Genomic DNA, 27263 nt, shown 5'->3' on the forward strand with positions numbered 1-27263 from the left:
CCAAGTTCTAAACTTTAAACATTCAATTCACAATTCTTTTACTGTAGCGTGGTCCACTTGATCTTTGGATATGCTTAAATTTTTAAATCATGCCCTATACTTAACTGATAAAATATATACAACACATTAGATCAGTAGAGTTTACCCCACTCACTTTTCTTTGGAAGTAGACTAGCACCGGCCAGCATCTTATTTTGCCATATTGTTTTGGCGTATGGATTAAAAAAAATGAGGTAGATCTAAATCTAGGGAGGACTGCACTACAGTAAATACACCGTTATATTTATTTGTCATTCAACTTGTTAATGGGTAATATTACCCTACCAAGGAAAACACAAATTCCAGCTTAATCCAAAATTCAGATCACCTAAATAAGTTTTCATGTAGAGCATTCAATTCCCACTGTGTTCCTATTGTGTGGTAGAATAAGTTGGCAAAATGTATGGGCTACATGGATAAGACACATAACTAGCTGCTGGTGTTGGGATCACGCCAAACCACGTCCTTCCAACACTGGGCTTAGTGAAGCCATGGTAGTGGGACCCACCCTGATATATGTGTTACGTAAGGCAAATTGCATACCAACATTACCGTTAGTGATTCCTGCTTAACAATGCTCTATGTCCTCACCATGATATATGTGTTTCATCCTTGTGATCCATTTATTTTGCAGGGTTACTTTAATGCATTAGCTAAAAAATAAGGCAGATCTAAAAGTAAATAGACTACACCGTAGGAAACAATGATAATTGAATGCTTACCATTAGAAACATCTTAGGTCCTTTATAATACTCATTTCTTTTCATGCAAGTTGCATCAGGACTGGATGAAAGGAAAACACAATTATCAGTGTGGTCCAAAACCTTTGATAAGGTCATAGAGACCTCCACAAAGGGAAAACATTTATAATAGGGCCTGTTTGGGAGCCTTGATTTAGTACCCCATGGATTTGAAATCCTCCTATTTTGTTTGGCACCTAGATTAGGAATCAACTTTAATCCAAAGTAGCTATACATGCTATATTTCCAAGGGTTTAAATTTAATTACTAAATAAACTATAATATTTCTAATAAGTGACGTACGTAATGTTTGACACTTTGGTTGTAATAAGCCCATTCAAATATATGCTGTCTTAAAATGATGAAATTCCAAGTCTTGGATGAGCCATGGGCATGAGATAATGTCCGAGTGACTATTCAAAAATTTTTAACCGTTGATTTACATGGACAGTGTTTGGATGGTGTTGATCATCATATTAAAGCATTTATAGTGATGCAGTTGATAATCTAATTGTTTTGGGATATCATTAGTGGGCTATATGCCTAATACACACATCTTTACACATGCAACTCTTGATAGGATTTTGGAAGTAATCCAAGCTCTCACTATGGGTTTGAATCCCCCAGTTACTTTATGATGCCAGACGTCTAGGGGATTTAAAATCCCTCCAAATTCATGGTGCCAAACAACCCTTTAGCTTGGTTCAAAACTCTCACAGCCGTAGCAACTTTTTAACCGTGGGCATTCAATCACCACCATTTTCTACCTAATGCTTCGCTTGAGATTTGGATCTACTGTTTTCCACCTAATACTCCACTTGAGATTTAGATCCAATTTATTTTTGAGCTATTACAGTTAAAAAATGAACAACATAGATATACAACACATATATCACGGGTAATAATCAGAGCCTCACCCATCAAGCTATCACCCCTACCCTACCTAATCCGCGTCTACACTATAGTGGCAGTTCAACAGTTTTCCGTTGAACTTCCACACGAGGTTTGCTATAATGCATCACAATCCAAATGGAATAGTATGAGCGGAGACTTTTAGCCTCTGAATATGGAGCCATATCTTTCCGGGTTCCAAAACCATTGATGTGATAGGCGTTGCCTTGTACATAAAAAAGCTACGAAATTGGATCATTTTCCACCTTTTGATAATCCGGCTTTTTAGTTTTGAATACAAACGGTCACCATATATCCCTTGGATAATTAAAGAGTTGGTTGCTCGAGCTTTATTTGGGCTTGGAGCCCTACCACATTAACAGTTTGGATCCTTTAAAAAAATCCAAAGCCAACGGCAAAAGTCATGGCGTATTGAAGAACACTCAAGCGCGTTAGCATAGAAAAATAAACTGGGAGTACGAATTTGGGGAGCGGATTAGGTGTCACCTAGTAACTATTATTTAGGGCTAAAAGTCGGGCGGATTTGGTTGGGTTGGGATGTGTTGGTGCTCAACCCTAGCCCAACCTGAGGTTCCTATACCTCAATCCTAACTCAACCCAACCTAACCTCGGGTTGGAAATTCTCAACCCAAGCCCAACCCAAGTGGTTTCGATTGGGTTGGTTGGGTTGGTTGGGTTGGTAAGGCAGATATATGCCAATATTTTCGTTATTACATTAGTCTATTATATTACTATACATGTCTTATTTTTTTGTATATTTGATTTTATTAATTATATATGTAATTATTTATCATAAGGAACTTCACTTTTTATAAATAAACAAGCTAAAATATCAGACAACCACTCCTTTAAAAGTTATGTTGTGTAGCACACAATCTATATGGGAGAGAGAAATTTGGCATATTTTGTTAGCTTGGGTCATCGGAAATAATATGGACTAATAAGATCCGACGACACTGGAATTTCTCATACCTTCAATATAGACGATCCACACTCAATTATATATCGATCGGATTCGGGTTGGTTCAGGCAACCCGAGACCTCAACCCAAGCCTAACTTAAGTTTTATCGAGTTGGTGTTTATATAACTCAAGCTCAAGACCAAACCCAATAAATCTTGCTTGAACTCAACCCAATGTCAGGTCGGTCACGGGTCGGTTGGGTTGAACCCGCCCGACTTTCAGCCCTGATATTAGTGGGTGTTACGCCACCACGTGGATCCCTAATTGATATATTTTTTGTATATTTACTCTGTCTACCTGTTTTTCCATATCATTTTAGGATTTGATTACAAAACTTAAGGTGATGAAAACTCAAGTGGACCATACCACTAGAAAGAGTGATGAATGACCATTAAAAACTTCTGTAGACTACATAAGTTTTGAATCAAGCTAATATTTGTATTTTAGCTTCGTCCATGTCTTTTTGACCGTGCAAGCATGTTGGAATAAAAATAAAAATTAAGTTGACCTTATGATAGGCCCTTCATAATTTTTTTATGGTGAAGCACTCCTCCACCATTGTTTCATGTGGTACGATCCACCTGATATTTGGATTTATTTATTTTTTGGGACCACATCCTCAAATGTGCTCGAGAAATGGATGGACAGAGTGTATATACAACACATCACCAAGATGACCCCATGGTAAAGAGTCATTTGGCACTATGAATTTTGGGAGGTTTGAGGGGATTTGAGATATTCAAATTTCATGTTACAATTGGCACCCGTTTCCTCTCAGAGAGGGTTTCAAATACAAAGTGAAGTTTGGATTATGTCTAAAATTCTTCCAAGAGTTGCATGTCTAACATGTGTCACTAGACTATTAATTCATTAGACACATGGCCTTGAATAATATCCTAAAACAATTAGATTATCAATTGCAACATTCTAATTACATTAATATGATGATTTGTGCCATCCAAATATTATCCATGTAAATCAATAGTTAAAAATCATTAGTTAATTACTAACATATAATATTATGCTTGTGGCCCATCTATAATTTAGAATATCATCATTTTAGGCAAAGTATATATTTCGATTGTTTTATTACAATCATCATGTTAAACATTACATACGTGCAATGATTAAAGATATTAAAGTTTATTTAGTAATTAAATTCAAATTCCTATGAATATATTATGCATAACTACTTTTAGATTACTAGGGAATCTAAATCAAGGACTTAAACCCAACGAGAAGATTTCAAATCCACACTCTCAAAATAGTATGGGTTACACACGGTAGGGTGTTACCAGGGTAACACCTGAGCTGCTCCTACCATTGACGTAATAACCTTTTTAGGGAGCCCATTGGGTGTTACTCGGGTAAACGTTGAGCCTACTTGGATGATTTTCTGTATATCCACACCATCCATCCATTTTTCCAGCCTATTTTAGTACATGGTTCAAAAAATTAAGTAATTTCAAATCTGAAGTGGGCAACACCCCACGGAATAGTAGTGATTGAACACTCACCATTAAAAACTTCCCAAAGTCCACTGTAATATTTATTTGTCATCCAATCTATTGATAAGGTCAACAGAAACTGCATGAAGGGAAAATACAAGAACAACTTCATCCAAAACTCGTGCCTTCAATTGCTATTAGAGTTGCACACAAACCGAGTTAGCTTAGATAACTTGCTCAACTCGACTCGAAAAAGCATGCTTTGACTTGGTTAGAAATTGAATTTGACCTGATATTTGGAGCTTGATAAAAACTCGAGCTGAATTCAAGCTTATCCAAGCTCGAATTGACTCGAATCAAACCTCAACTCAAATAGAACTCAGATTTAGATCAATGTGACTGAATTATTTTGATATTGGCATTATTCACCAAGTGTTTGATGAAATGACTTAATGAAGTGGTGTTTCGGGTGCATATATTCTCTGTAGGATCAACCAGTGATAAGGAAGGTATGTTACGAAACAATTCACTAAAAAAAAAAAGTATATTATAAAACTACTCTTGTATTTTGATTTTTATGCTATTTAAACAAATTAAAAAAAAAAAAAACATTATAAAACAACTCTTATATTTTGATTTTAATACTACCTATCAAATGTTCGATGAAATGCCTACAGACTGCTGCCATTGTTCCATGTCGTGAGAAATTGAAGTGCATAATCCACTTGTTTGAGAAAATGTTCTGGTGGCTTGAACTAGCCCGAGCTATTGACCCAATCGAGTCAAACTGGCTAGTAAAGCTTGAGTACTGAGATGTGCCAAGTTCGAGCTGGAGTCAAGTCAAGCTGTGCCAAGCTCAACTTGATTCGACTCGTGTACAACTCTAACTGCCGTTGATAGCGGTGTGCTCCACCTGAGATTTGGGTCTACTTAAGTTTTGGGGTCACGTCCTGCAATTACCATGAAAAATGGTTGGAGGGCGTGGATATACACTCCCCGTACAGTGGGCCCTTTATTCGACCATCTGCTCGTAGGACGGTGATAGAATAGAATTAGAAGATCTTCAGGGTATCCCCTATCCACTTTGGGATCCATGAAATCAATGGTTTGGATTATCTAACAATGGACCGCACTCACCTGGCTTGACACATCAGGAAAAGTTACGGTGCACCTAAGCGGGTCACTTAAAATAGCCAACCAACTACAAATGGAGGATAACGTCTTACATGATCGCCCATCTACAATGAGAATCACCAGATGAACGGTTGTCCTGGTTCTAGAGAGCTGAGAAACTAGTCATGAAATGGTGGAAAACGCACACAGCAGATTGCAGTTAAAAGACGAGGGAAGGAAGAGACGCGGGAGATTTCAAATTTCCAAGACCCCACGAACTCCCTGAGAAAAACGGGAGATGGATTCCTCCGTCTCCTCCATCCCTCCTCACGTGCGCGATCACGTGCTGGAGTTCCTCATCTTCTCTTCCATGGTATTCTCTCTCTCTCTCTCTCTCTCTCTCTCTCTCTCTCTCTCTCTCTCTCTCCATTCAAAATCACCAAAATACCCTAACCCTAACCCTAAAATATTCTCCTGCTTCTCTTTCTCGCTCACACATTCTCTCTCTTTTCTTCTCCAACAGCAACTGCGTCTAGCACCGATCGTGAAATACACAGCATTATCGCTCTTCTCCGATCGATTCTTCCCATCTCTGCAAAGGTAAGTGAATTCCCGGCTTCCAAAAAACCCTCAATCCCAATCAAAATTTACACTATTCCTGGATGTTTTGCAGACTTAAATCGTAAGATTTTGATGTTTTAGTACATTTCTTGCAATTTACAATTTAATTGCACAAAGTCAAGGTAGACGAGGTTGTATGGTTATCAGTGATTCTGCACCGTTCATCTGTTGGGCCCTACTATGGATAAGCTGTGGTAGGAAAACCACAGAATACACCCTATCCTAGCTATTGATTTGTGGGCGTTCAAAACTAAAAATCTGTCTACGGTTTAGATCTTATCCTATTAATTATATGCTAGTGTTACTTAATCACGGTGGGTTTTTGTATGATGGACCATCCATAACACAGGCCGAAAGTTGGACGGTCCATATCCACTGATGTAATGAACAGAGAATGGGCCATTGCTCAATGAAAAATAAATCTGCTCTTGCCAATATCATACAGTGTTCATGTCCAGTTTGAAGTTTAAGATGTTTATAGCATATTAAATTTCCGACATCTGCCAGGGTGATAAATTATCGAATTAAGGGCTCCATCGTAATTAGAGCTGTACACGAACCGAGTTAGTTCGGTTAACTCGCTCAACTCGACTCGAAAAAGCTTAACTTGACTTGACTCGAAACTGAGTTTGAGCTGTTTTTTTGAGCTCGATTTTTTTATTTTTTGAGCCGAGACCGAGCTCGACTCGACTCGGCTCAGAACTTGACTCAGTTTGAATCGATTCGACTCAGATCAGGTTCACTTAATGTAAATATTTTGTAAATATTTATATATTTAAATAAATTATATATTATAGCTATATATATATATATATATATATATATATATATATATATATATATATATATTAAAAACCCTAAAACCTAAACTCGAACTCAATTCATAGGTATGAACTCTAACTCGACTCGAACTCAGCTCGAGCTAGCCAGAGCTGCTGGCCAAGCTGAGTTGAGGTGGCCAATCAGGCTCGAAGACAGAGCCAAGCTGAGTTCGAGCTGGGGTAGCCTGTTGGCCGAGCTAAGCTGAGCTGTGCCAAGCTCGACTTGGTTCGACTCATGTACAACTCTAATCATAATGGTTTCTTGATCTTGGATTGTATGCCCCACCTGTTTTATTGGCACACATGTGAGATCTGGGCCATTTATCAAGAACACCCCATGGTGAATGCATGAGGAGTCGGGGACAAAATTTAAGCCAGTCCTACTCATTAGGCAAGTTACTCATATATGTCGAACACAGACCATTCGCATTCTTTTTTATCCATCCATTTTTATAGGCACATTCTGTTGCGTAGCATGCCAATAATGCAGTGAATCGAGATCCAATCTCCGGTCTCACCCACAAACGATAAACAGAAAGCAATATAATCTAGAAGTAGAATCAAAGCATACCAAACAAACCACAAGACACGATATATGTAGAAAAACCCCAAACAAGGGTAAAAAACCATGGGTGCAAACTTCCACTATGAAGAAAATGAGATTACAAGTAATATATTAACCTTCTCCCTTAGATGTATCGAGAAAACCCTTTGCCCACACTTTAGAATAACTCCCATTACCCTAGAAAAGCCCTAGGGACCCCTATTTATAATTTAGGCAACTTCCCTTTTGCACCTCTGCGAAACCGACACAAATTTCTGCAGTCCGTATCAAATCCGCAAAACTAATCTGCGTAACCTCGACTGGTCGAGCGGACCCTCAACTGGTTGAGCAAGGGCCTCGACCGGTCGAGTACTGCGGACCCAAAAAATCATAGCTCGCTGGACTTTGAGTGGAGCCAGCCCTCGACCGGTCGAGTGGGCCCCTCGACTGGTCGTGCAGTCCACTCGACTAGTCGAGTGGCGCTGCTCAGACTCCACATCTCAACAATCTCCCACCTGGAGACACATCGCCATAAACCTTTGTCTTCTACGTCCGGAGTACATCACCTCCCTGTCTTCAAGCCTGAAGACTAATCAAAGCTGAACAGAGCTTCAGCTTCTCTTGTGTGATCGCCTTGGTTAGCATATCCGCAGGATTCTCACTTGTATGAATCTTCTCCAGAGCAATTGATCCATTTTCCAGTAACGAACGTATGAAGTGATATCTGATGTCAATATGCTTGGCCTTTGAATGAAATGCTGAATTCTTAGCCAAGTGTATTGCACTCTGACTGTTACTTACAACTTGCAATCTGCTTGCTTCTTAGCCAACTCTTCCATGAAACCTTACATCCACACCATCTCCTTGCACGCTTCTGTAGTTGCAACGTATCCTGCTTCCGTCGTACTGATAGATACTATCTTCTGTAACTGAGAGGCTCAACAGACTGGAACATTATCTAGAGTAAAGATATAACTTGTAGTGCTTCTTCTGCTGTCAATATCTCCTACCAAATCCGAATCTACGTAGCCTTGTAGCTTGATTTTCGATCCACCATAGCACAACCCTATATCCATAGTACCTACCAGGTATTTGAGGATCCACTTCACAACTTTCCAATGTTCCTTCCCGGGGTTGTTCATGAACCTGTTAACAACTCCCACTGCTTGAGCAATGTCTGACCTTGTACTCACCATAGCATATATGAGACTCCCAATAGTTGACGCGTATGAGACTTTAGCTATGTAGTCCCGTTCCTCTTGCGTCTTTGCACCTTGCTCCTTAGAAAGCTTGAAGTGGTTGGTTAATGGAATGCTAACTGGCTTAGCACCTCCCATATTGAATCGATCAAGTACCTTGGCTATGTACTCTACTTGTGACAAAACCAGTTTCTTGTTTTCCCTGTCACGCTTTATCCTCGTGCATAGGATTTGTTTTGCAGCTCCTAAATCCGTCATGACAAATTCTCTAGACGATTGTCTTTTGAGATCTGAGAAGTCCTTCATGCTTGAACCGGCCCAAGCATATCATCAACGTATAAAAGAAGGATGATGTACGACGTATCAAACTTCTTCAAATAGCAACAGTGGTCTGCATGACATCTCCTAAAACTGTTTCCCGATATGAAACTGTTGAACTTCTTGTATCACTGCCTCGGGGCCTGCTTCATGCCATATAGACTCTTCTTCAGTTTACATACCTTGTTCTCCTTTCCTGGTGCCACATATCCTGTCGGCTGATGCATATATTTCTTCTTTAAGGTCCCCATGAAAAAAGACTGTCTTAACATCTAGCTGCTCTAGATGTAAGTCCTCTGTAGCCACTATACTCAAGACCATACGAATCGTAGATATTTTCACCACTGGTGAAAATATTTCGGTGAAGTCGATACCTGCCTTTTGTTGGAACCCTTTTATAACCAATCTAGCCTTGTACCATTTTGAACCATCATGCTCCTCCTTCAGGATGTAAACCCACTTGTTATGAAGAACTTTCTTACCCTTAGGTAGAGTGACTAGCTTCCATGTACGATTTGACTTAAGAGAGTCCATCTCATCATTCATGAGCTGCTCCCACTTAACCCATGTATCTGACTGTAATGCCTCTTCAAAACACTCTGGTTCACCACTATCTGTCAGCAGTAGATAATGTAAAAAGGGTAAGTATCGGACCGTGGGTCTCCTCTCTCGAGTAGCCTCCTCACAACCGGTGTATGTGGCTTTGCCTCATAATGCTCCTGTGCATGATCATCTTGTGGCACTGTAACACCTGTGTCCGGTAACTCTTCCAACTCTACGAACTCTTTCTCCTCGGCCTTGTTTTACTGCGCACGATCCTTATGCATCACTTGAAGACTACATCTTTGTTTCTGATGATTTTCATGTTTTCTGTATCCCAAAACCTGTAGCCAAAATCATGCTGCCCGTAGCCTATAAACATGCACCTCTTGGACTTCGCATCCAGCTTGTTTCTGTGCTCTACATCAATGTGAACATATGAAGTGTAACCGAACACTCTGAGATGTGCAAGGTTCACTTCTTTCCCAGTCCACGTTTCTTTTGGTAGCCCATCATCCAATGATGCTAAGGGACTTCTATTGATGAGATATGCAGCAGTATTCACAACATCTGCCCAAAACGTCTTGGGCAACCTTATATATAACCTCATGCTCCTAGCGCGCTCAAGGATGGTCTTGTTAATATGCTCAGCAACACCGTTCTGCTGCGGTGTCCCTAAAATCATTTTCTGATGTTTAATTCCATTTGCTGCACAATATTCCTTAAATATCTTATCACAGTATTCTCCCCTATTATCTGATCTCAGACATTTTACTGTTTTACCTGTTTCGTTTTCTACCATTACTTTCCACTTCTTAAATACATCAAATACATCAGATTTATGCTTTAAGAAATAAACCCACGGTTTTCTACTAGCATCATCAATAAAAGAAACAAAATAATCTGAGCCACCAAGAGATAATACCTGTGCCGATCCCCATACATCAGTGTGTACAAGCTCCAACAGATGTGTCTTTGGAACGCGTCCTGTTTTCTTGAAACTTACCCTTTTTTGCTTGCCATACACGCAGTCCTCGCAGAATTCCAAGTCAATAGACTTCAGCCCTGGTAGCTTCCCTCTTAACAATAACACTTTTATTCATTTCTCACTCATTTGTCCCAACCTCTGATGCTATAACTGTCCATTCACTCCAGTTGATGCGACTGCGAGTAAACTATACGATCCTAAAGTCACGTACAAAGTTCATTCCTTCTTGCCTCGAGATATCACCAAGACACCTTTTGTGATCTTTCAGGAATCACTAGTGAATGTCGTCACATATCTGGTATCGGTCAACTGCCCCACTGAGATCAAGTTCAGTTTCAAACTCGGTACATGTCTGACATCCTTCAATTTCAAAGCCGTTCTGTCTTTCTGATTTATATGAACGTCTCTCTTTTCAACAATACTGCACGACTCATCATCACCTAAGTAGACTCTCCCAAAGTCACCTGACACATAATCACGCAGAACTTCCTTACACGAAGTGGCATGAAATAAAGCACCCGAGTCTATGACCCAAGACTCATTCCTCGCATCAAGAGACAAGATCAACGCCCTTGTGTCACTCTCCTCAGATAGATTCACTGAATCCTTCCTGCCTTGAAAGCTTCCTTCTTGTTTCTTAAGCGCCCTGCAATTACGTTTCATGTGCCCCTTCTTGCCGCAATGCCAACATCCGTCTTTGTCTTTCGGTCCCTTGGACTTCTTCCTCGACTTAAAACGTCCGTGTTTATTGCTTCTTTTGTTCAGCAATCTTCCTCTTCCTTTAACGTTTAGAGCATTCCCTAAATCCCTTGAAACTCCTGATGCCTTTCTTTTAGATTCTTCGCTGAGAATTAGACCGGCCACATCATCAAATTTCAGCTTTGTCGACCCTGAAGAATTGCTCACAACAATCACCAAACCAACCCAACTGTCTGACAAACTGGACAAGGTCAATAACGCCCTGACCTCGTCTTAAAAAACAATGCCAACGGATTCCAACAGGCTTGTGACTGTATTGAACTCGTTTAAATGTTCAGCCACGCTCTCACCATCTGACATCTTCATGTTGAATAGCTGTTTCATAAGATAAACCTTATTGGATGCTGGAGGTTTTTCATACATCCTAGCTAGGGCTTCCATTAATTCTTTTGTAGTCTTTACCTTAGATATATTGAAGGCGACGCTCTTAGACAAAGAGAGTCGGATCGTTCCTAAAGCTTTCCGATCCAATAAAGACCATTCATCATCTGTCATCTTTTCTAGTTTCTTATCTTTTCCTCCTAGAGAAATATAGAGGTCCTTCTGATACAGATAATCCTCTATCTGCATCTTCCAGAAGGCAAAGTTTGAACCATCAAACTTCTCAATTCTAGTCTTTCCTTCTTCCGTCATCACTCCCAATAGAACTAAACCAATAACTCTGATACCAGTTGTTGCGCAGCACACCAACAACGCAGTGAACCGAGATCCAATCTCCGGTCTCACCCACTAACGATAAACAGAAAGCAATACAATTTAGAAGTAAAATCAAAGCATACCAAACAAACCACAAGACAAGATATACGTGGAAAAACCCCAAACAAGGGTAAAAAAACCACGGGTGCAAACTTTCACTATGAAGAAAACGAGGTTATAAGCAATATACTAACCTTTTCCCTAGGATGTATAGAGAAAGCCCTTTGCCCACACTTTAGAATAACTCTCATTACCCTAGAAAAGCCCTAAGGACCCCTATTTATAGTTTACGCAACTTCCCTTTCGCACCTCTGCGAAACTGACTCAAATTTTCACAGTCCGTATCAAATCCGCAAAATGAATCTGCGTAACCTCGACTGGTCGAGCACCGCGAACCCAAAAAATCATAGCTCGCTGGACTTTGAGTCGAGCCGGCCTTCGACCGGTCGAGCAGCCCACTCGACTAGTCGAGTGGGGCTGCCCAGATGTGACTCCACATCTCAACACATTCATCCCACCCAATGGGTACACTGGACTGATCTTTGGGCAGGTAGATCCACATCGGTCACTGGGGCCACCTGATGAATGACCTGGACATCACATGTGTGCTGCATTGGCATGTGTGGAGCACCTTTACTTGTTGTATTTACAAATGAGGTGTTATTTGATACACCAGCTGTGTATGACGCTTGATCTGCGGGGGCACTCGGAAATTGCATATGAGGCACAGATTCACTCAAAATCAGGTTGGTTGAACAACCACAACCTCTGATTCCTGGACACTTGTCTGTTGAAAAGGAATATATTCTGCTTTTAACCATCCAATAAATTTCCACCAATCAGATAGGAGGATATTCAAGTAAGCATAATTTTGGTTCACAATACATCTTATGCTGGACCCATAATTTGGACAGTTTACTTTGAACTACTATTCCATGTATGCAGTTTCTAAATAATTTTTATAAGTGACTGCTTATCATCCATCACACTGCCAGAGTATCAAAGCTTTTCTCTTTGAAAATAGACATCAGCATGTAGCATTCCTCACCCAACATACTTTCTCTATCCTTCTCTTAAATGTAGACTTTTGAGTTCTACGAATTTACAGGTGGCCTTTAATATGTGCCGCTCTCACATTTCAAATAAATTGTAATATGATCATTATGTCTTCTTTTCACGTTTGTTCTAATTTATGCCAGCAATAGGAAAACCAGGTTTCTACAGGATAATGACTCAGGAAATTGGCTTCTGCAACCTTTGAGAGAGAGCAATTTGCAGCTTTTTGCACTAATTTCTATATGGATCTCAAGTAAAGTAAGGGTCCAATGCTTTTTATGTAGCCACCTTACTATCATCTTTTGCGTCCTTGTGATTTTCCTTGCGTTTTTCAGATGCACAATACTTGTCCTCTATCTGTAAAAAGTTTGAAGTCTTTGGGTGACGAGATTATTAAGGACCAGCATTTTACCACACGAGATTTTGCAGAAGCGGTAAGTCAGGATGTGTTTAGAGGCATTATTGAACTGAATTTCAAAACAACTAGCTCGATTAAGTAGAAATTGACCAAATTGTAGTTACTGATCTCAGTATTCATTAAGGGCCTATTAATGTTTGGTAGCCACTTATCAATGAATTCATCTCATTTCAGACCCATTGCTGATACTTGGTAACAGTCAAAAATTTGTTCCATTTTTCATGATCTTATGCATGGATTGGATATATCACGGCAAATTCCTCAGAAAAAAATGTGGGCGATTCTTCCGCAATGGAATCTAATAAGTGAGATTTCAAGTAAGTGTTTATAGAATCTTCTTCTGTCTGAAGGGATGAGTGCATTGAAATAATGAGTTACCTGTTCCATTGGCATGGACACATCTGAGATCATCAAATGGTTGGGAGTTCCTTTGTCCAATCCCTTTCCTTCTTCTTGTTGCTGGATATCTCGTTTGTACACATCTCTCTTTGTATCATATGTCCTTTTTTGTAAGGATTAAAGTAATCCTAAGAACCAACAATTTATATAATTTCTAATACATAATTAATATTTAACTAAAAATGAGATTAACTCATTCTTAAGCCGCTACCAAACAGGTCCCAAGTTAATTTCAAGCTGCCCTAGAAAGAACATAACTGCCACCAGGTGTTACTTATTTTGAATGCTAAAAGCAACATCACAATTTGATAATCTACAATTGATTGAACTTGTGTGTAGTGGGGATTGGTGAGTCTTCTCTTTTACTCTTTCGTATTTTGTATACATATTTTGGTGCTCCCTTAGCACAACATATTTTGTAATAGGGTTTTGTTAATAAAGAGAGAAAAATCACACTAACCTTAGTGAGAAAGAACAAGAACGAAAGAAATGAAATGCAATAGGAAAGTTGAATAATAAGATATCTTTGTTTACTCTTTCCTCCATCCCATCCATATTCATACAGATAGAATTCTTATCATGATTCATGAATTAATGCAGTGTCTAATTATTTTTTGTAATCGAAAGATATGGGTTGAAGTAGCTATTCTAAATATTCAAAATTCATTTCAGTCGTTATTGAAAAACTGCCTTATGGTTTGAATTGTGATTGTTAGTCTAAGATAGTGGAAGTAATCAAACTCCAAATTGTAATTTGGGTGTGAAAGAAATGTAACTGCAATTTGAGGTATACTTACCTCAGGAATGCTAGGGCCTAGGAAACATCATTACTTGTTATTTCCTCCTGATTAAGTTGAACATGCACAATTCAATTCAGTTGTGCATCCAACGAAGCCTTAGTTGCTCTTTTATACTGAAATACAGAAAAGGCTTTTTCTCTGTTTTACCATCTCCATGATGATTGATGAGGATAAATTTCTGCCGCAGGAGCTGGTCTTCCTGAAGGTACATCTCATGCAGATGAGGCAGTTTCTCATATTATTTGGACTGAACCGAGTACTTTACAGGTGTTGAGGTTTGAGATTGGAGCTTCAAATATTGCTTTTGTCTTCTTGGAAGAGCTTCTAATTCAATTCAGGTGAATTCTTACATCTTTTCTCTGTTCTAGCTTTCTTTATCTAGTCATACAGTGTTGAATCTAGAATCCCGTACATGAAGGCCATGGTTTGGGGATCCAAACTGTTGATCTGTTGGGCCTCACTGTTGATGGAGGATGCGTTAAAATCTTCCAGATTGGAAGATTCTAACCTTTTGATCAATGGTCCACGAGTAGACTGTTAGGGAGACAATATCAGCATGGCCCATTCAATGGAAAACGATGCAACAGTCAAATGGATAAGATCTTTCTATCTTGGAAGTTTTCATGCCATCCATTATCTGTGGTCGAACATATTGGATCGACAGTTTAAGTCACTGGGCCATGATCCCCAATGTATGGAGTCCTGCATGTCAGCAACTTGTAGAAAAATATGAAACAGTGATTAATGCAATACACACACATATACAAAATAAAAATAAAAATAAAATCATAAAATGGATTTGGGAGATGTTTGTGATCCTTGATGTGAATTGCATGAAGGATGTTGACAATGATTCTCATTTCTTGAAGGAATACCAGTTCCAACCATTTCCAATACTTGACCTCCAATGGCATCCAATTGCTACGCAGTTTCCAGCAAACATTCAAAGTTCCCAAGGTCACAGTTCATGAATCATTCATCCTTGGGGCTCATGGTTTAGCGACCCAACCATGGATGGCCCATGCACCAAAACTTTCCTAGATTGTAAGAAGTAAGAAGACTACCCATTTAATAGGTGACAAGCAAATAGACAGTTCAGAAAGCAAACACCACAATTTCACATTCTAACAAAGAATGTCTAAGCATTCTATAGTTAGGATCTTCCCAGTTCAGGGAGTTTGGGTGATGTCCGATCCTTCTGTGAGGTGTGGCCCATTGTATCAACAGTTTGGATCACCGAACCAGGGGCCTGACTTGTACAAACTGAATGCCTGGATGATATTGTACATTGTACAAACTATCGGCTCGAGCATTGCAAAGCATAGTTCAAAAACTCAAAAACTCAACTCGATATCTAGCTGGGTTGGGTCAACCCGAAGACTCTTTATTGGACTCAACTTGATATTTTAATAATTAAGTTTATAACTATTCAATGCTGCATCAAATACTTAATATATTTGGAAATAGATATAACATATGAAATACCCTTATTTGAACACAATTGCATCTCACATCACATTGGTAGTACACCTGAACTCCTTGGAAGAGGTCAATATTCGACTCTTCACTTGTTGTCCCTTTTTATTTAAAAAAAGGGGTGGGTGATGTGATCAAGTCATGCTGAGTTGCATTAAGCTGACTGAGTTTTTAAGTCGCGACTAAGTCATGCTTGTCAGCAAGTTTCCAAGAGAATTGGCTTCAAATCTTGTCAAGTCGAGCTGACTTGGCCAAGTTTTCAAGTCCAGACACCAAGTTTTATATTGTGGATCTCAGCCTTGGTAATTCTGGTTCTTTATATTTTTGTACATTCAGCATCCCACATGATTGTTGTTTCCAAATAAATCTTTTTTTTTTTATTTCCTCTTCCTGAAATAGGGCCGTTGCAAAGGTGGGGGATATTCTGAACTTTGATGTTTGCATGGATATCATGGATCTCCTCTATGAAACAGAAGAGACATTGATTCTTTATACCACTCCTCGTTCTCTTGCTGCGTCTATTCTGGTATGTTCTTCTACTAGAATCTATGGATGATCTTTACTTCTTTGCTTATCCGACCTGGAAATAGCACCAGCATTACCCGCCTTTTGGTAAACTAAGCCATTCATTTGGGGGCCACATTAACATGGATAGATTAGATGGTTAGGATCAACTTAGTGGAGGGGATATGGGTGTACTTTCCACCCACCATAGGGCCCACCTTATGGACAATTCAGGAAGGTGGGTCTTGCATATGCAGTTTGTCAGGCCAAACAAAAGCTTGATTGAGCAATTTACATTGCCTCTTTCACCACTATTGCGTAGATGTGAGTTTTCTAATTTTGTGCAGGTTGTTTCATATCTTGTCACAGTCCCTAAGCAACAGTGGGAGTTTCCTCTCCTCCCTTGGGGTAAGATTCCATCCATCAGATTGCTCATTAGCTATGTTTACTTGATGGGTCTTTTGATTGGCATGCAATCAAATGGAGTGATCACATCATTTAAATGTACAGCGATTACCATGCATTCAAGCTGGGCGGGGCACACTGTGATGTGTGACTGATCTGTAACTTCGGGGGACAACACCAACTAGAACAATGGGGGACATTGGGGAGGGAGAAGCTCACCATAGAAACTTTCAGATGGAATGTGGGGTCCACCATGTTGTTCATATGTCATCCAATCTTGGCGTCACGTCCCCTCCGTCAGAATTAAGGGATACACCAAAACTCAAGCCATCTCAAAATTTAGGTGGGCCAGAACAAGTGAATATATAGGTTCTGACCATGATTGTACATTGCTCACTGTGGTGTGGCCCACCTGAGTTTGAGGTAGTGATGAGGTGCACTAGATGCTGTTAGGACCTTACACCCTCAGGCAACCTGAATGTGAACCACCGCTGATCTTACAGGTGGCAATTGGTCGGTCAACCTGTCGATCAACTGGCCCAATTGGCTTCTAAAGCTGGCTTGGGCCAAGCAAAATGGGTAGCGGGTCAAGCTTGGGTTAGAAAATATGCATGTTTAAATAATGGACCCTTAACCAACCCTATCTGTCCATATAGCTTATCAAGGTAGGCTAGATTACTCAGCCCAAAACCCAGAAAAGATTAATGGACAACACACACACACACATGATGCATGCATTTTTATTTATATCCACTAATTGGGTAGGGCTGGGTGTAGCTTTTGCCCCATATTCAATTCGTAAACTCGTGTGTGTTGTGCCTAGTTGGGTCGGGTTGGGTCGGGCTTGGGCTTGATAAATTTAAGTGGGTTGGAATGGGCCGCAGTTCAATGGGTCACTGCATCATTTATTACCATCACTGTTCTAATACTACATCAAGTTCAGTTGATTTCCCTGAATTTTGTCTTGAGTCACCACGCACCCTGCTGTTGAACCAATTTAAAACAGGAAAAGATATGTTCATTCAAGATTCTTTTAGAAGATAGGCATTTTCTTGTACATATGCTTCTTGTAATGCAATTTTATTTTATTTTTTATTTTTTTATTATTATTTATTATTATTATTATTATTTTTTAAGTATTGCATTAAGTCCGCTTCAAGTTTATTTACTCAATAGATATAACACTTTAGAGTATTAAGTAAAATAACAGGTTAGCTGCGCGCTTGTTGAGCAACGGAGTTTTGCGCGTAGCAGATTCGATCAAATCGATAAACAGGTTATGGTAGTTATTGATAGATATATAGAGAAGGTCTAGTTATATTAAGTTCATGTGATATCCCACCCTTCCAATAGGTTGGTGCCACTATGAAGATCATGTATTGAAAAATTCAGGAATATCTGCTCATCATGTTGGCCACACCATAGCAAGCAATATCTGCCAGTTGATAAATAGACAAATACAAATGTATTCTACTCGATGATTCGATATGGTTGATTTTTGAAAACATGATCTTGACGGCGGGAACGACCTATTGGACGGGTTGGGTTTCACATCCCCTAAATGATTGGAAGTTATCTACTAGGTAGACAGTAACATGTGGTCCCAATGGTTGGACTTGAAACCTTTTCTTTTATATATATATATATATATATATATAGTTAGTTAGTTAGTTAGTTAGTTAGCGGTTCACAATAAGGCAAGAGGTGGACCATTTTCATGACTCACTATGTAACGTAGGGGCATTTTCACACTGGGCTCGAGTGTGGTGGCCTATGCGATGCAGGGGCACTTTCAGGGTGGGTAGCTCATGTGAGGCAGTACCCATGTGATGTGGGGCCTGGACTATGAGATAAATGGATTAATTTGCGATGCTATGTTAGTTCTAGCTTTTAAAGCAAGTGGTTAGTTGTCCTGCGTCATTATGTCTGGGCTAACAAATTCAAACCCAACCCCTGTAACTTCCGGTTAATTAAAACACAACCGAACCAAATCCACATGGGAAATGTTCAACTAGAACTTGTACTTTTTGAGTCGGGTAATACCTTTTTATTAATATAATAACACTTTGACACATGGGTGACTCAGTTTGAGTCGACTTGATAAGTCTTCTTGAGTCATGAACGAGTTAGACCTAGGACCTAGTTTCCAAGGGGCTCAGCTTCTAATCTCACCGAGTCAAGTTGACTCGGCTCGGCTGAGTTTTGAGATATGAGTTTACACTATGGGTGAAGACCAGGCACCCTAACCAGTAAGCCAATCAACCCATTCTGGATAAAAAAAAATGAAATAAAGATAATTATACGTGGATTTTTTTTTTTTTTCCCCGAACCTTGCATCATCAGAAGTTTGTGGTGCCAAACGAGAAGAAGACATCATAGAGTGATGTTTGAAAATTCCATGTTCATCATATGTAAAGAAGGGCTTACGTAAGGATTATATGAAAGGCTAGTGTATGGGCAGGACTCCCACATTACTTTCGCTAGGAAAGACCCTTAAAACATGAAAGGGGCCTAGATGCTTAAAGGCTTACTCCCCTCATAAGAACCTAAGTAGAAATAAGGCAAGCTAGGTTGTATGGTCATGCGTCATGCCATGTGTTATGGACATGGTTTTAACTTTTAAGACTCGAACAAGTTTGAGGCGACTCATCCGAGTTAAACCGGACTCGGTCAGACCCAATCCAGTTCAATACCTTGTGTCACCTTGGGCGATTCATGATGGAATTACTATGGATGTGATATCATGCATCTTACCATGTGATATGGTTATGGTTTTAGTCCGATGCCGCTCGTCCATGTCAACTTGGACATGGTCGAAACTGATCTGCTTCAGTATTCCTAGTCACCCTTGAGTCAGGTGAGTCTGAGGAGCCCTGACTCAACTCAGGACCAATGATTTGGTCCAAGTTGCCTATGCTTTTTAACCATGAATGGGATGCGCTCATGTTTCCTAGTCTTTTTCACTTGCTAAATTTTTGAAAGAGACGGCTTCAATAGAGTTTTCCTGTCATCAAACTACCTAGTACCACTGTGGTTGAATCAACTGATCAGATAGGCCACCAGGTCTCATCCAATTTTTTCTGTATGCCACCCAAGTGGGCCTTATCATCGTCGGTGTACCTAATAACGGGAATATTGGTGGGGCATTCCATAAAATTGGTATTAAGCGGGTCCCATGCACAACCTTTGCTTAATTGCAATTATGGTTTTCTTTTTCTTTTTTTGGGGTCCAGAAACTTTTAAGATCACACTCATGCAAAGGAAAGTGCCGCTTTAGTGCAACGAATCTGACTTTTAGGTAGAGCTGTACATAAGTGAGTTCGCTCGGTCAGCTTGCTTGACTTGACTCGGAAAAGCTTGACTGCTTCTGCTTAAAACTAGATTCGGACTGAGTCGAGCTGGTTTTTGAAGCTTGAAAAAAAATTTGATCAGAGTTCAAGCTTACCTAAACTCAACTTGACTCGGCTTTACCCTAACTCGAATCAGCTCGGTGATTTAGTCATTTTGATCTTGATGCTGCTCACCGAGTGTTTAATGAAATGCCTCAACGAAATGTTGTTTCTTGGACTGTCCTCGTATTAGGATATTCTTGAATTGGGTATTCAAGGTAAGATTGAATAAATAAATCTTCGCAACAAAAAAAAAAGTTTATATTGTAGGACTGCCCTTATATCTTAATCTTGATATTGCTCGCTGGGAGTTTGATGAAATTCTCACAAAGGGCTCTTACTGATTTGCATTATAAGTGTGGGAGATTGAAGATGCAATATGTGTTTGAGAAAATGTCGTACAGGCTCAAGCTACTTACCAAACTGAGCCACGCTCGAGGACCGAGCAAAATTCCAGTTGGGGTTAACTGCTGGCCAAGCCAAGCCGAGTTGTGCCGAGCTTGACTCGGTTCAACTCGTGTATTAGGGCATGGGGCTCACCAAAATCAAGATTAGGCTTAATTCCAATTTCCCTGAGTTCCCTACCCAAACGGACCCTAAAATGATGTTGATATTAAGAAGCATAGTCATCAATGGCAAGCTAACCATCTAAGAGTGGCTACTGTACTGGCTTGGCATTCTATCCGCCACCATTGATGTTTGGGGCCACAAATGGTCTGGGCCTAAGCTTGTTGGTCCCGGGAATTTTAAACTTTTTGGGCTGGGTCTATTCTAAACTCTGATTATGTGCACTTGTGGAATAGGTTGCGCCGCCCATATTGACAAATCCTGTTCTCCACAGATCCTTTGGTTGAGATTTTGACGTTTGTCCCCTAAAATTATTGGAAATTCTTGCTAAAGACAACATATAAAATCATTATTTTATTATAAATTAATAAAAAAAATTATAGAATTTTAAATATGTAGGTATGATTCCAAATCATTTTAACATTTAAATAAATTTATATTAAAATCATGATACTAGAGAGAGAATATTAAAATTAATAGGTTTTTATTGCAAATTCCTCAAGAATTTGGATTTTACTGAATTATGAGTGGGCAATCGAAAATTTTGAGTAGGCTTTTTAAGGGGTTAAATGATCAAAATGCCTTCATTTATTACGTTATACTTAAAAAGAGATAAATTAGAAGATTGTGAGGAACCTGTATATGTATGATATGCAGCTCGTCCAAAAGGTGTACTTGGTCATGATGATGAAAAGAACTAAAATTCTGCCGGATTCAATCATCAGATTGGCTACACCATAAAAAAAACAACTTACTCTATCCAAAAACAAACAAATTCATGTGTGGCCCATCTGATGATTTGATTTGGATGCATATATCGGATGGATGTGGGGCCCAAAATTCTAGATTTTGTCACCTTTCGAAAGAAAAATTAGATGGGTATTTTGGTAATTTCTCCCTTCAAAAAACCCTGCTCCTGAATTTTGACTAGCGGTGTACAAAAACTGAGTTAGCTCGGTTAGCTCACTCAATTCGGCTCAGTTCGAAGCTGAGTGGAGCTGATTTTTTGAGCCCGAAAAAAATTTCAAACCGAGTTTGAGTTCGCCCGAGCTTGACTCGACTCGGATTGAACTCGGATCGAACTAGTACGCTGACTCGGTTACTTTGATATTAACGTTGCTCACCAAGTGTTTGATGAAATGACTCAACGAAGTGTCGACTGGTGACAAGGAAGGTATGTTTATGAAACAATTATCATTTTTCCTTGATTTTGATGTTGCCTATACTGTCGTTGTTTTACATACAGTGAGAAATTGAAAGTGCACCGCATTTGTTTGTGAAAATGCTGCAGGGGCTCGATTTTGGTTTGAATTGGCCCGAGCTGCTGATCGAGCCGAGCTGACCAGTCAGGCTCGAGGACCGAGCCGAGCTGAGTTTGAGCTAGGGTCAGCTAGTGGCCGAGCCAAGTCGAGCTGAGGCCAGCTCGACTCGGTTCAGCTTGATGTACACCCCTAATTTTGACTCCGAGCATGATTTGGTAAAAGCTTGATGAATTGTTTTTGCTGTAAAAATTACTTCATTTATCCAAAAAAATCAATATTTTAAAAATGTTGCTAATATTTGTTGGAATGGCCATCTCAGTCTATCAACGAGAGAGTGCCACGTGTCACAACATGACAAAGTGCTGTTGAATGCCTGCGTGGGTTATTTGGTCATCTGAAGCTTGAAATGGAAAATTCAGCTCCTTGAATAAAGAGTTAGGAAAAAAGGAAAAAAGAAAAAGAAAAAGACCCTATGATCTTATGGTACTGCCATTGTTCGAAACATAGCTTTCAAGGCCCTGTTCTTAGAAATGACAAATATCCTAATAGATGTCGAGGAATATCATCCACCCATTCTTTAAAGTTAGGCTTGATTGCCCTTTTGAAGTTGAGAGACAAAGCATGGCCCACCTCCACTAGTGGACCGTCCTTTTTTTCCATCAGACTGTTAAGTGATAGCAATTTTCCACTACTAAAGATTTCTTTAAGAGCTACCATTATCAAGATTCCCTTAAGATGGAAAGCGATTTAGGCCTTGGAAGTATTTTTGGGTCTTTTTTTAAATGGTTGTAGGTACAACCTATATTCAGTGCTTAAAAAGTATACAATCATGGAGTAATCAACTGTGTTATGATAAGATAATCTCATTGTATAAAAGACGACCTTAATCCAATCATGTAATGATAAGATAATCTCATTATTGTTGTGGTTTGGGTGATAATAGTAACTGGTAAATACAACTGTTGATCGAGGAATATGGGGCCATTGGTAAATAATGTTGGCAGGATTAGACAATTGAAGGCATTACTGTTGGAAGATGAATGTGGTCACTTGACTCGTGGAAGAAAAATGATGGATTGAGTCATAGTTTTAAAACTTGCTGACTTGACTGCAAAAGCTAGTCAAAATGAGTTGCGTGTGATATGGATGAATTTGTGTAGAGTATTTAGAGATTTTTTGGGATATACAAAAAGGATTCTATGGTAATACAGCTGGAGCGCATCGTGCGACGCCACATTATCCATTTAGTGGTTGAATGAAGATTGATCATGCAAAAGCGGTTATAGGACAAATGGCACGTCATCCACAGGTTAGATGTTTTACTCATCTCACAAGTTAGAAGTTATTTGATGAGTGGACTATGTATTATATCCAACTGGTTGGACTTGAGAGCTACTTTTATATATATATATATATATATATATATATATATATAGGAATGCTCACCTGCGCGCACTAATTCTCATGAGTTCTTGTTAGCACATTTTCGGAACTCATCACCTGTGATATGCCTCTCACTTTTTTGAAACAGTTTCCTCCTTTGAATTGCCCCTCTTTTGCCATGACCCACCAAAGTTTTAGATCAGGATGAAAGTTGGGCCCTGGGGGTTTCATCAGGTGCTGCATCGCATGGACGATTCAGATTTTGTACTCAACATGGGAGATGAGATTTGAAAAGGTTATCACAAAAACCTATGAGAACGGGTGTGCAGGTGTGTGCACCTTTACACACGTGTTATGAATGCAAAATCTGAATGGTCTATGGGATGTGGCATCCCTTGAAACTCAACGGGCCCGATTTTCAGCCTGATACAAAACTCTAATGGGCCATAGCAAAGAGAAATGCAAATCAAGGGAGGAAATTGTTTCCTTTTGCCACGGCCCACTAGAGTTTTATATCAAGTTGAAAGTTGGCTTGTGAGGTTTGAAGGGGTGCCACATCACGGGGACAGTTAAGATTATGTGCCCATGACACATGTGCAAAGGTGCGTGCCGGTGTTCAGTTCACATGAGAAGGTGCACACGTGAGCATTCCTCTGATATACACATCAATCCTCTTTAGGTCTCGTGAGAACTTTTTCAGAACTCATCTTTGGTAATATGAGCCCAAAATCTGAATCATCCACGTGATGCAGTACCCCATGAAACTTTTAGAGCCCAACTTTCACCCTGATCCAATACTTTGGTGGGCCACAGAAAAAGAGAGACAAATCAAGGGAGGAAACTGTTTCCTTTTGCCATGACCCACCAAAGTTTTAGGTCAAGGCGAAAGTTGGGCTTTGAGGATTTTATAGGGTGCTTCATCACGTGGACAGTTCAGATTTTGGGTTCATATAAGGGGAGGTTAGTTTTAAAAAAGTTCTCATGAGAACCGTGGATAGATTGTAGGTGTGATGATTTACTCCACGTATGCAACTTAGCTGGACTCTGGAACCATTGATGTGGGTGGGACGTTGACCATGGGGCTTGCCTCCATGTATGTATTGTATGTTCACTCTGTTCATTTATTTGGCTGGCTTATTTCAAGGCATGGTTTCAAAAATAAAGCAAAGGTAAATTTCAAGTGGACCACACCACGGGATACCGTAGTCATTGACCATGGGCTACGAAAGTTTTGAATGAAGATGATATTTGTTTTTTCCCTTCATCCACTTGAAATGTATATATGCTTCATTTTTAGGATCATGCCCTAAAATAATGTAGAAAAAAAAAAAAAAAACAAACAGATGGACAGTGTAAAATATACAAAGCATACAATACATGGAGGTGGGCCCACGGTTAGCGTCCACGGTTGCAGCTAAGTCGCGCCATTACTTCCCCACGAGGGCAGTCTTTAAATCTAATCCACAAATAAACTTAAAGAAGCGTATGGCTTTTTCCTGCATTGTACACCACACTTGAGATTCTGTACCTGTCATCGAAGTCAGCCATTAAGTACAAATCACGAGGATGGGGACCGAAAGAATGCACTGAAACCAAACCTGCCATTCCAAAATTTAAGTTTGCCTTAATAAATATATACAGAGGAATGCTCGGCTGCACACCTTTCTCGTGAGAACTTTTTAGAACTCATTTCCAGTGATATGAGTTTAAAATCTGAACTGTCCACTTAATGAAGCACCTCATGAAACCCCTAATGCGCAGTTTTTACTATGATTCAAAACTTTGGTGGGCCTTCTTGAAAGAGAGTCAAATCAAGGAAGGAAACTATTTTCTTTTGACATGGCCCACTAGAGTTTTAGATCAGGGTAAAAGTTGGGCCCTAAAGGTTTCATGAGGTGTTGCATCAGGTGGACGGTTCAGATTTTGGGCTCATATCACCATAAATGAATTCTCAACAAATTCTCGTGAAAGCTCGTGATATATGAAAGGGTTCTATGCGGTCGAGCTCATGGGAACTTCCAATGAGGTCGAGCTGTGTGGGCCCCACCGTCGTGCGTATTGAACATCTACCCCATCAGTCAGATGTACTATTCCATGGTGGGCCTTGGGCTTCAAAATCAAGTGAATTGATGACTTTCAAGGGCCACACCACGCACAAAAGTTGAGAGGGGTTACCCTCTCATTAAAACATTCATAATCATTTTTTTGGGCCTATCAAGGTGTGGTTCACAAATCCAACCCATCCATTCATTGTGTCCCACTTGGATGAAAGGTTTGACCAACTTTCAGATGCATCCAAATTTTAGGTCAGCCCTACCAAGTACTTTTATATGTTTTAGGCATGTCTTCACATAATTTTAGATGGTATGGCCCACCTGAGTTCGGTATACGACTGATTTTTGGGATATCCCATAATTTAAAGGGGACCCATCAAATGCACAATGTTAATGTTCGACATGCATCATCATGGTGGGGCCATATATCTCGACCTCATGGGAAGTTCCCATAAGCTCAACCGCACGGAACCATTTCTCCAGTGTTAATGTTTGACATGCATCACGGTGGGGCCACACAGCTCGACCTCTTGGGAAGTTCCCATGAGCTCGACCACTCGTAACCATTTCCCACAGGGAGAGAGAGAGTGTGTGTGTGCGCGTGTGATTTGTCTATTGGTCCTTAGTGGTGTGTACCACCTAATTTTTGGTAGGGAAGTTTCTTGGTATGAAAGGTGCCTACGTTGATACTGTTTGGGTGCTACAGGCACATCATCGATGGGTCCTGCACGGATTTAACATGTAGCAATTACCATGCGGTTGGGATGTATATATCATTCCACAGTGGTGGCTTAGCTGGCAGTTGTTGACTGCCTAATAGATGGGACCTACAATTTACTTCTCTATACGGATTGGGGTGCCACTTTAGCATTTGCTCCTACTCATATTTTATCAAAATTTATGGTGATGCGTGCTCACTATATTTTGGTGACCCACCTTGACTGATCTAGACCATTGGATCCGTAGGCCCACCTTGGATTGCACATGCCCCAGTGTCTGTTTCATATGGTCCTTGTTTTTCAATTGAGAGTACAGTCGGAAAGTAAAATCTACCAATGGTTCACGATCAACGGCCAGAAAATGAGTGACTTTTGGGGCGTGGGCAACTCGAGGTGTGGCCCGTCCATCCAATACAGCCGCAATATGCATTCTCTCATCTCTCTGCAGACCAAAACAAAAGGTACCGAAAATGCTGGTTAATTCAACATCATCCACACCCACGCACACGTGCCAATATTAACACGTTTGACATCCATCACTTTGAAACGATGCTTAATCCCAGGGGAGTGATCATATACACTTGAAAATTAAGCTGTGTGGGGCCTTCCTGTGATGTGAATATGGAATCCAAATGGTGCATCTCATGTTCACCGTACATCCCATCCTGATCATGGCCAGTGTGAGTTTTTGAACGGTCTAGTTTCGAGCTCGTCCTTTCATCCTTGTGAGGCCCACTTGATGAGTGGGTTAGATGAGATATACATGGTATGGTGGACCATGCATTCCATCTAGAAGTTGGTGGCCGTCCCTTTCCCAATGTCTCGTGTTTTTCCTTATGCTGTGGCTCACCTGAGTTATACAGATCAGTCTGCATTTTGATATCTAGTGGGTACATCAAATAGACTGGTGGGTCCCATACAACTTGGACCTCTGGTAATTACCATCCATTGGAGCGTATGATCATTTCGTGTTGTATAGGACAGACATCCAAACATTGCAGCTTACTTGATGGAAGGCTCGGATCTCCCACACGTGTTCCATGTTCGCACGTGTGGATGAGAATGCGTCATCAGGTGTGATAGCACAAAACCCCCCTTTATCCGTTTATCAATTATTGGCTGACTAGTAAA

The 27263-nt window shown here is 40.1% G+C and overlaps 1 protein-coding gene across 5 annotated transcripts in view; it reads left to right on the top strand.

The window, feature by feature from the left end:
• The first annotated feature begins 5340 nt into the window (after positions 1–5340).
• Positions 5341–27263, top strand: part of LOC131227803 (cyclin-J18) — a 35992-nt gene continuing 14069 nt past the window's right edge. For 2 of the 5 annotated variants that reach the window (XM_058223627.1, XM_058223628.1), the window contains exons 1-8: positions 5341–5587; positions 5738–5814; positions 12900–13014; positions 13092–13190; positions 14561–14578; positions 14641–14711; positions 16249–16375; positions 16701–16761. In XM_058223627.1, coding sequence (XP_058079610.1) covers positions 5513–5587; positions 5738–5814; positions 12900–13014; positions 13092–13190; positions 14561–14578; positions 14641–14711; positions 16249–16375; positions 16701–16761 — 643 coding nt within the window. In that variant the 5' untranslated portion in view covers positions 5341–5512. Of the gene's footprint in view, positions 5588–5737; positions 5815–12899; positions 13015–13091; positions 13191–14560; positions 14579–14640; positions 14712–16248; positions 16376–16700; positions 17816–27263 lie in introns of those variants that run through there. The other 3 variants (XM_058223624.1, XM_058223625.1, XM_058223626.1) reach the window with 3 other exon arrangements.

Source organism: Magnolia sinica, chromosome 15 (genome assembly GCF_029962835.1).
Source record: "Magnolia sinica isolate HGM2019 chromosome 15, MsV1, whole genome shotgun sequence".
Lineage (NCBI taxonomy): Eukaryota > Viridiplantae > Streptophyta > Magnoliopsida > Magnoliales > Magnoliaceae > Magnolia > Magnolia sinica.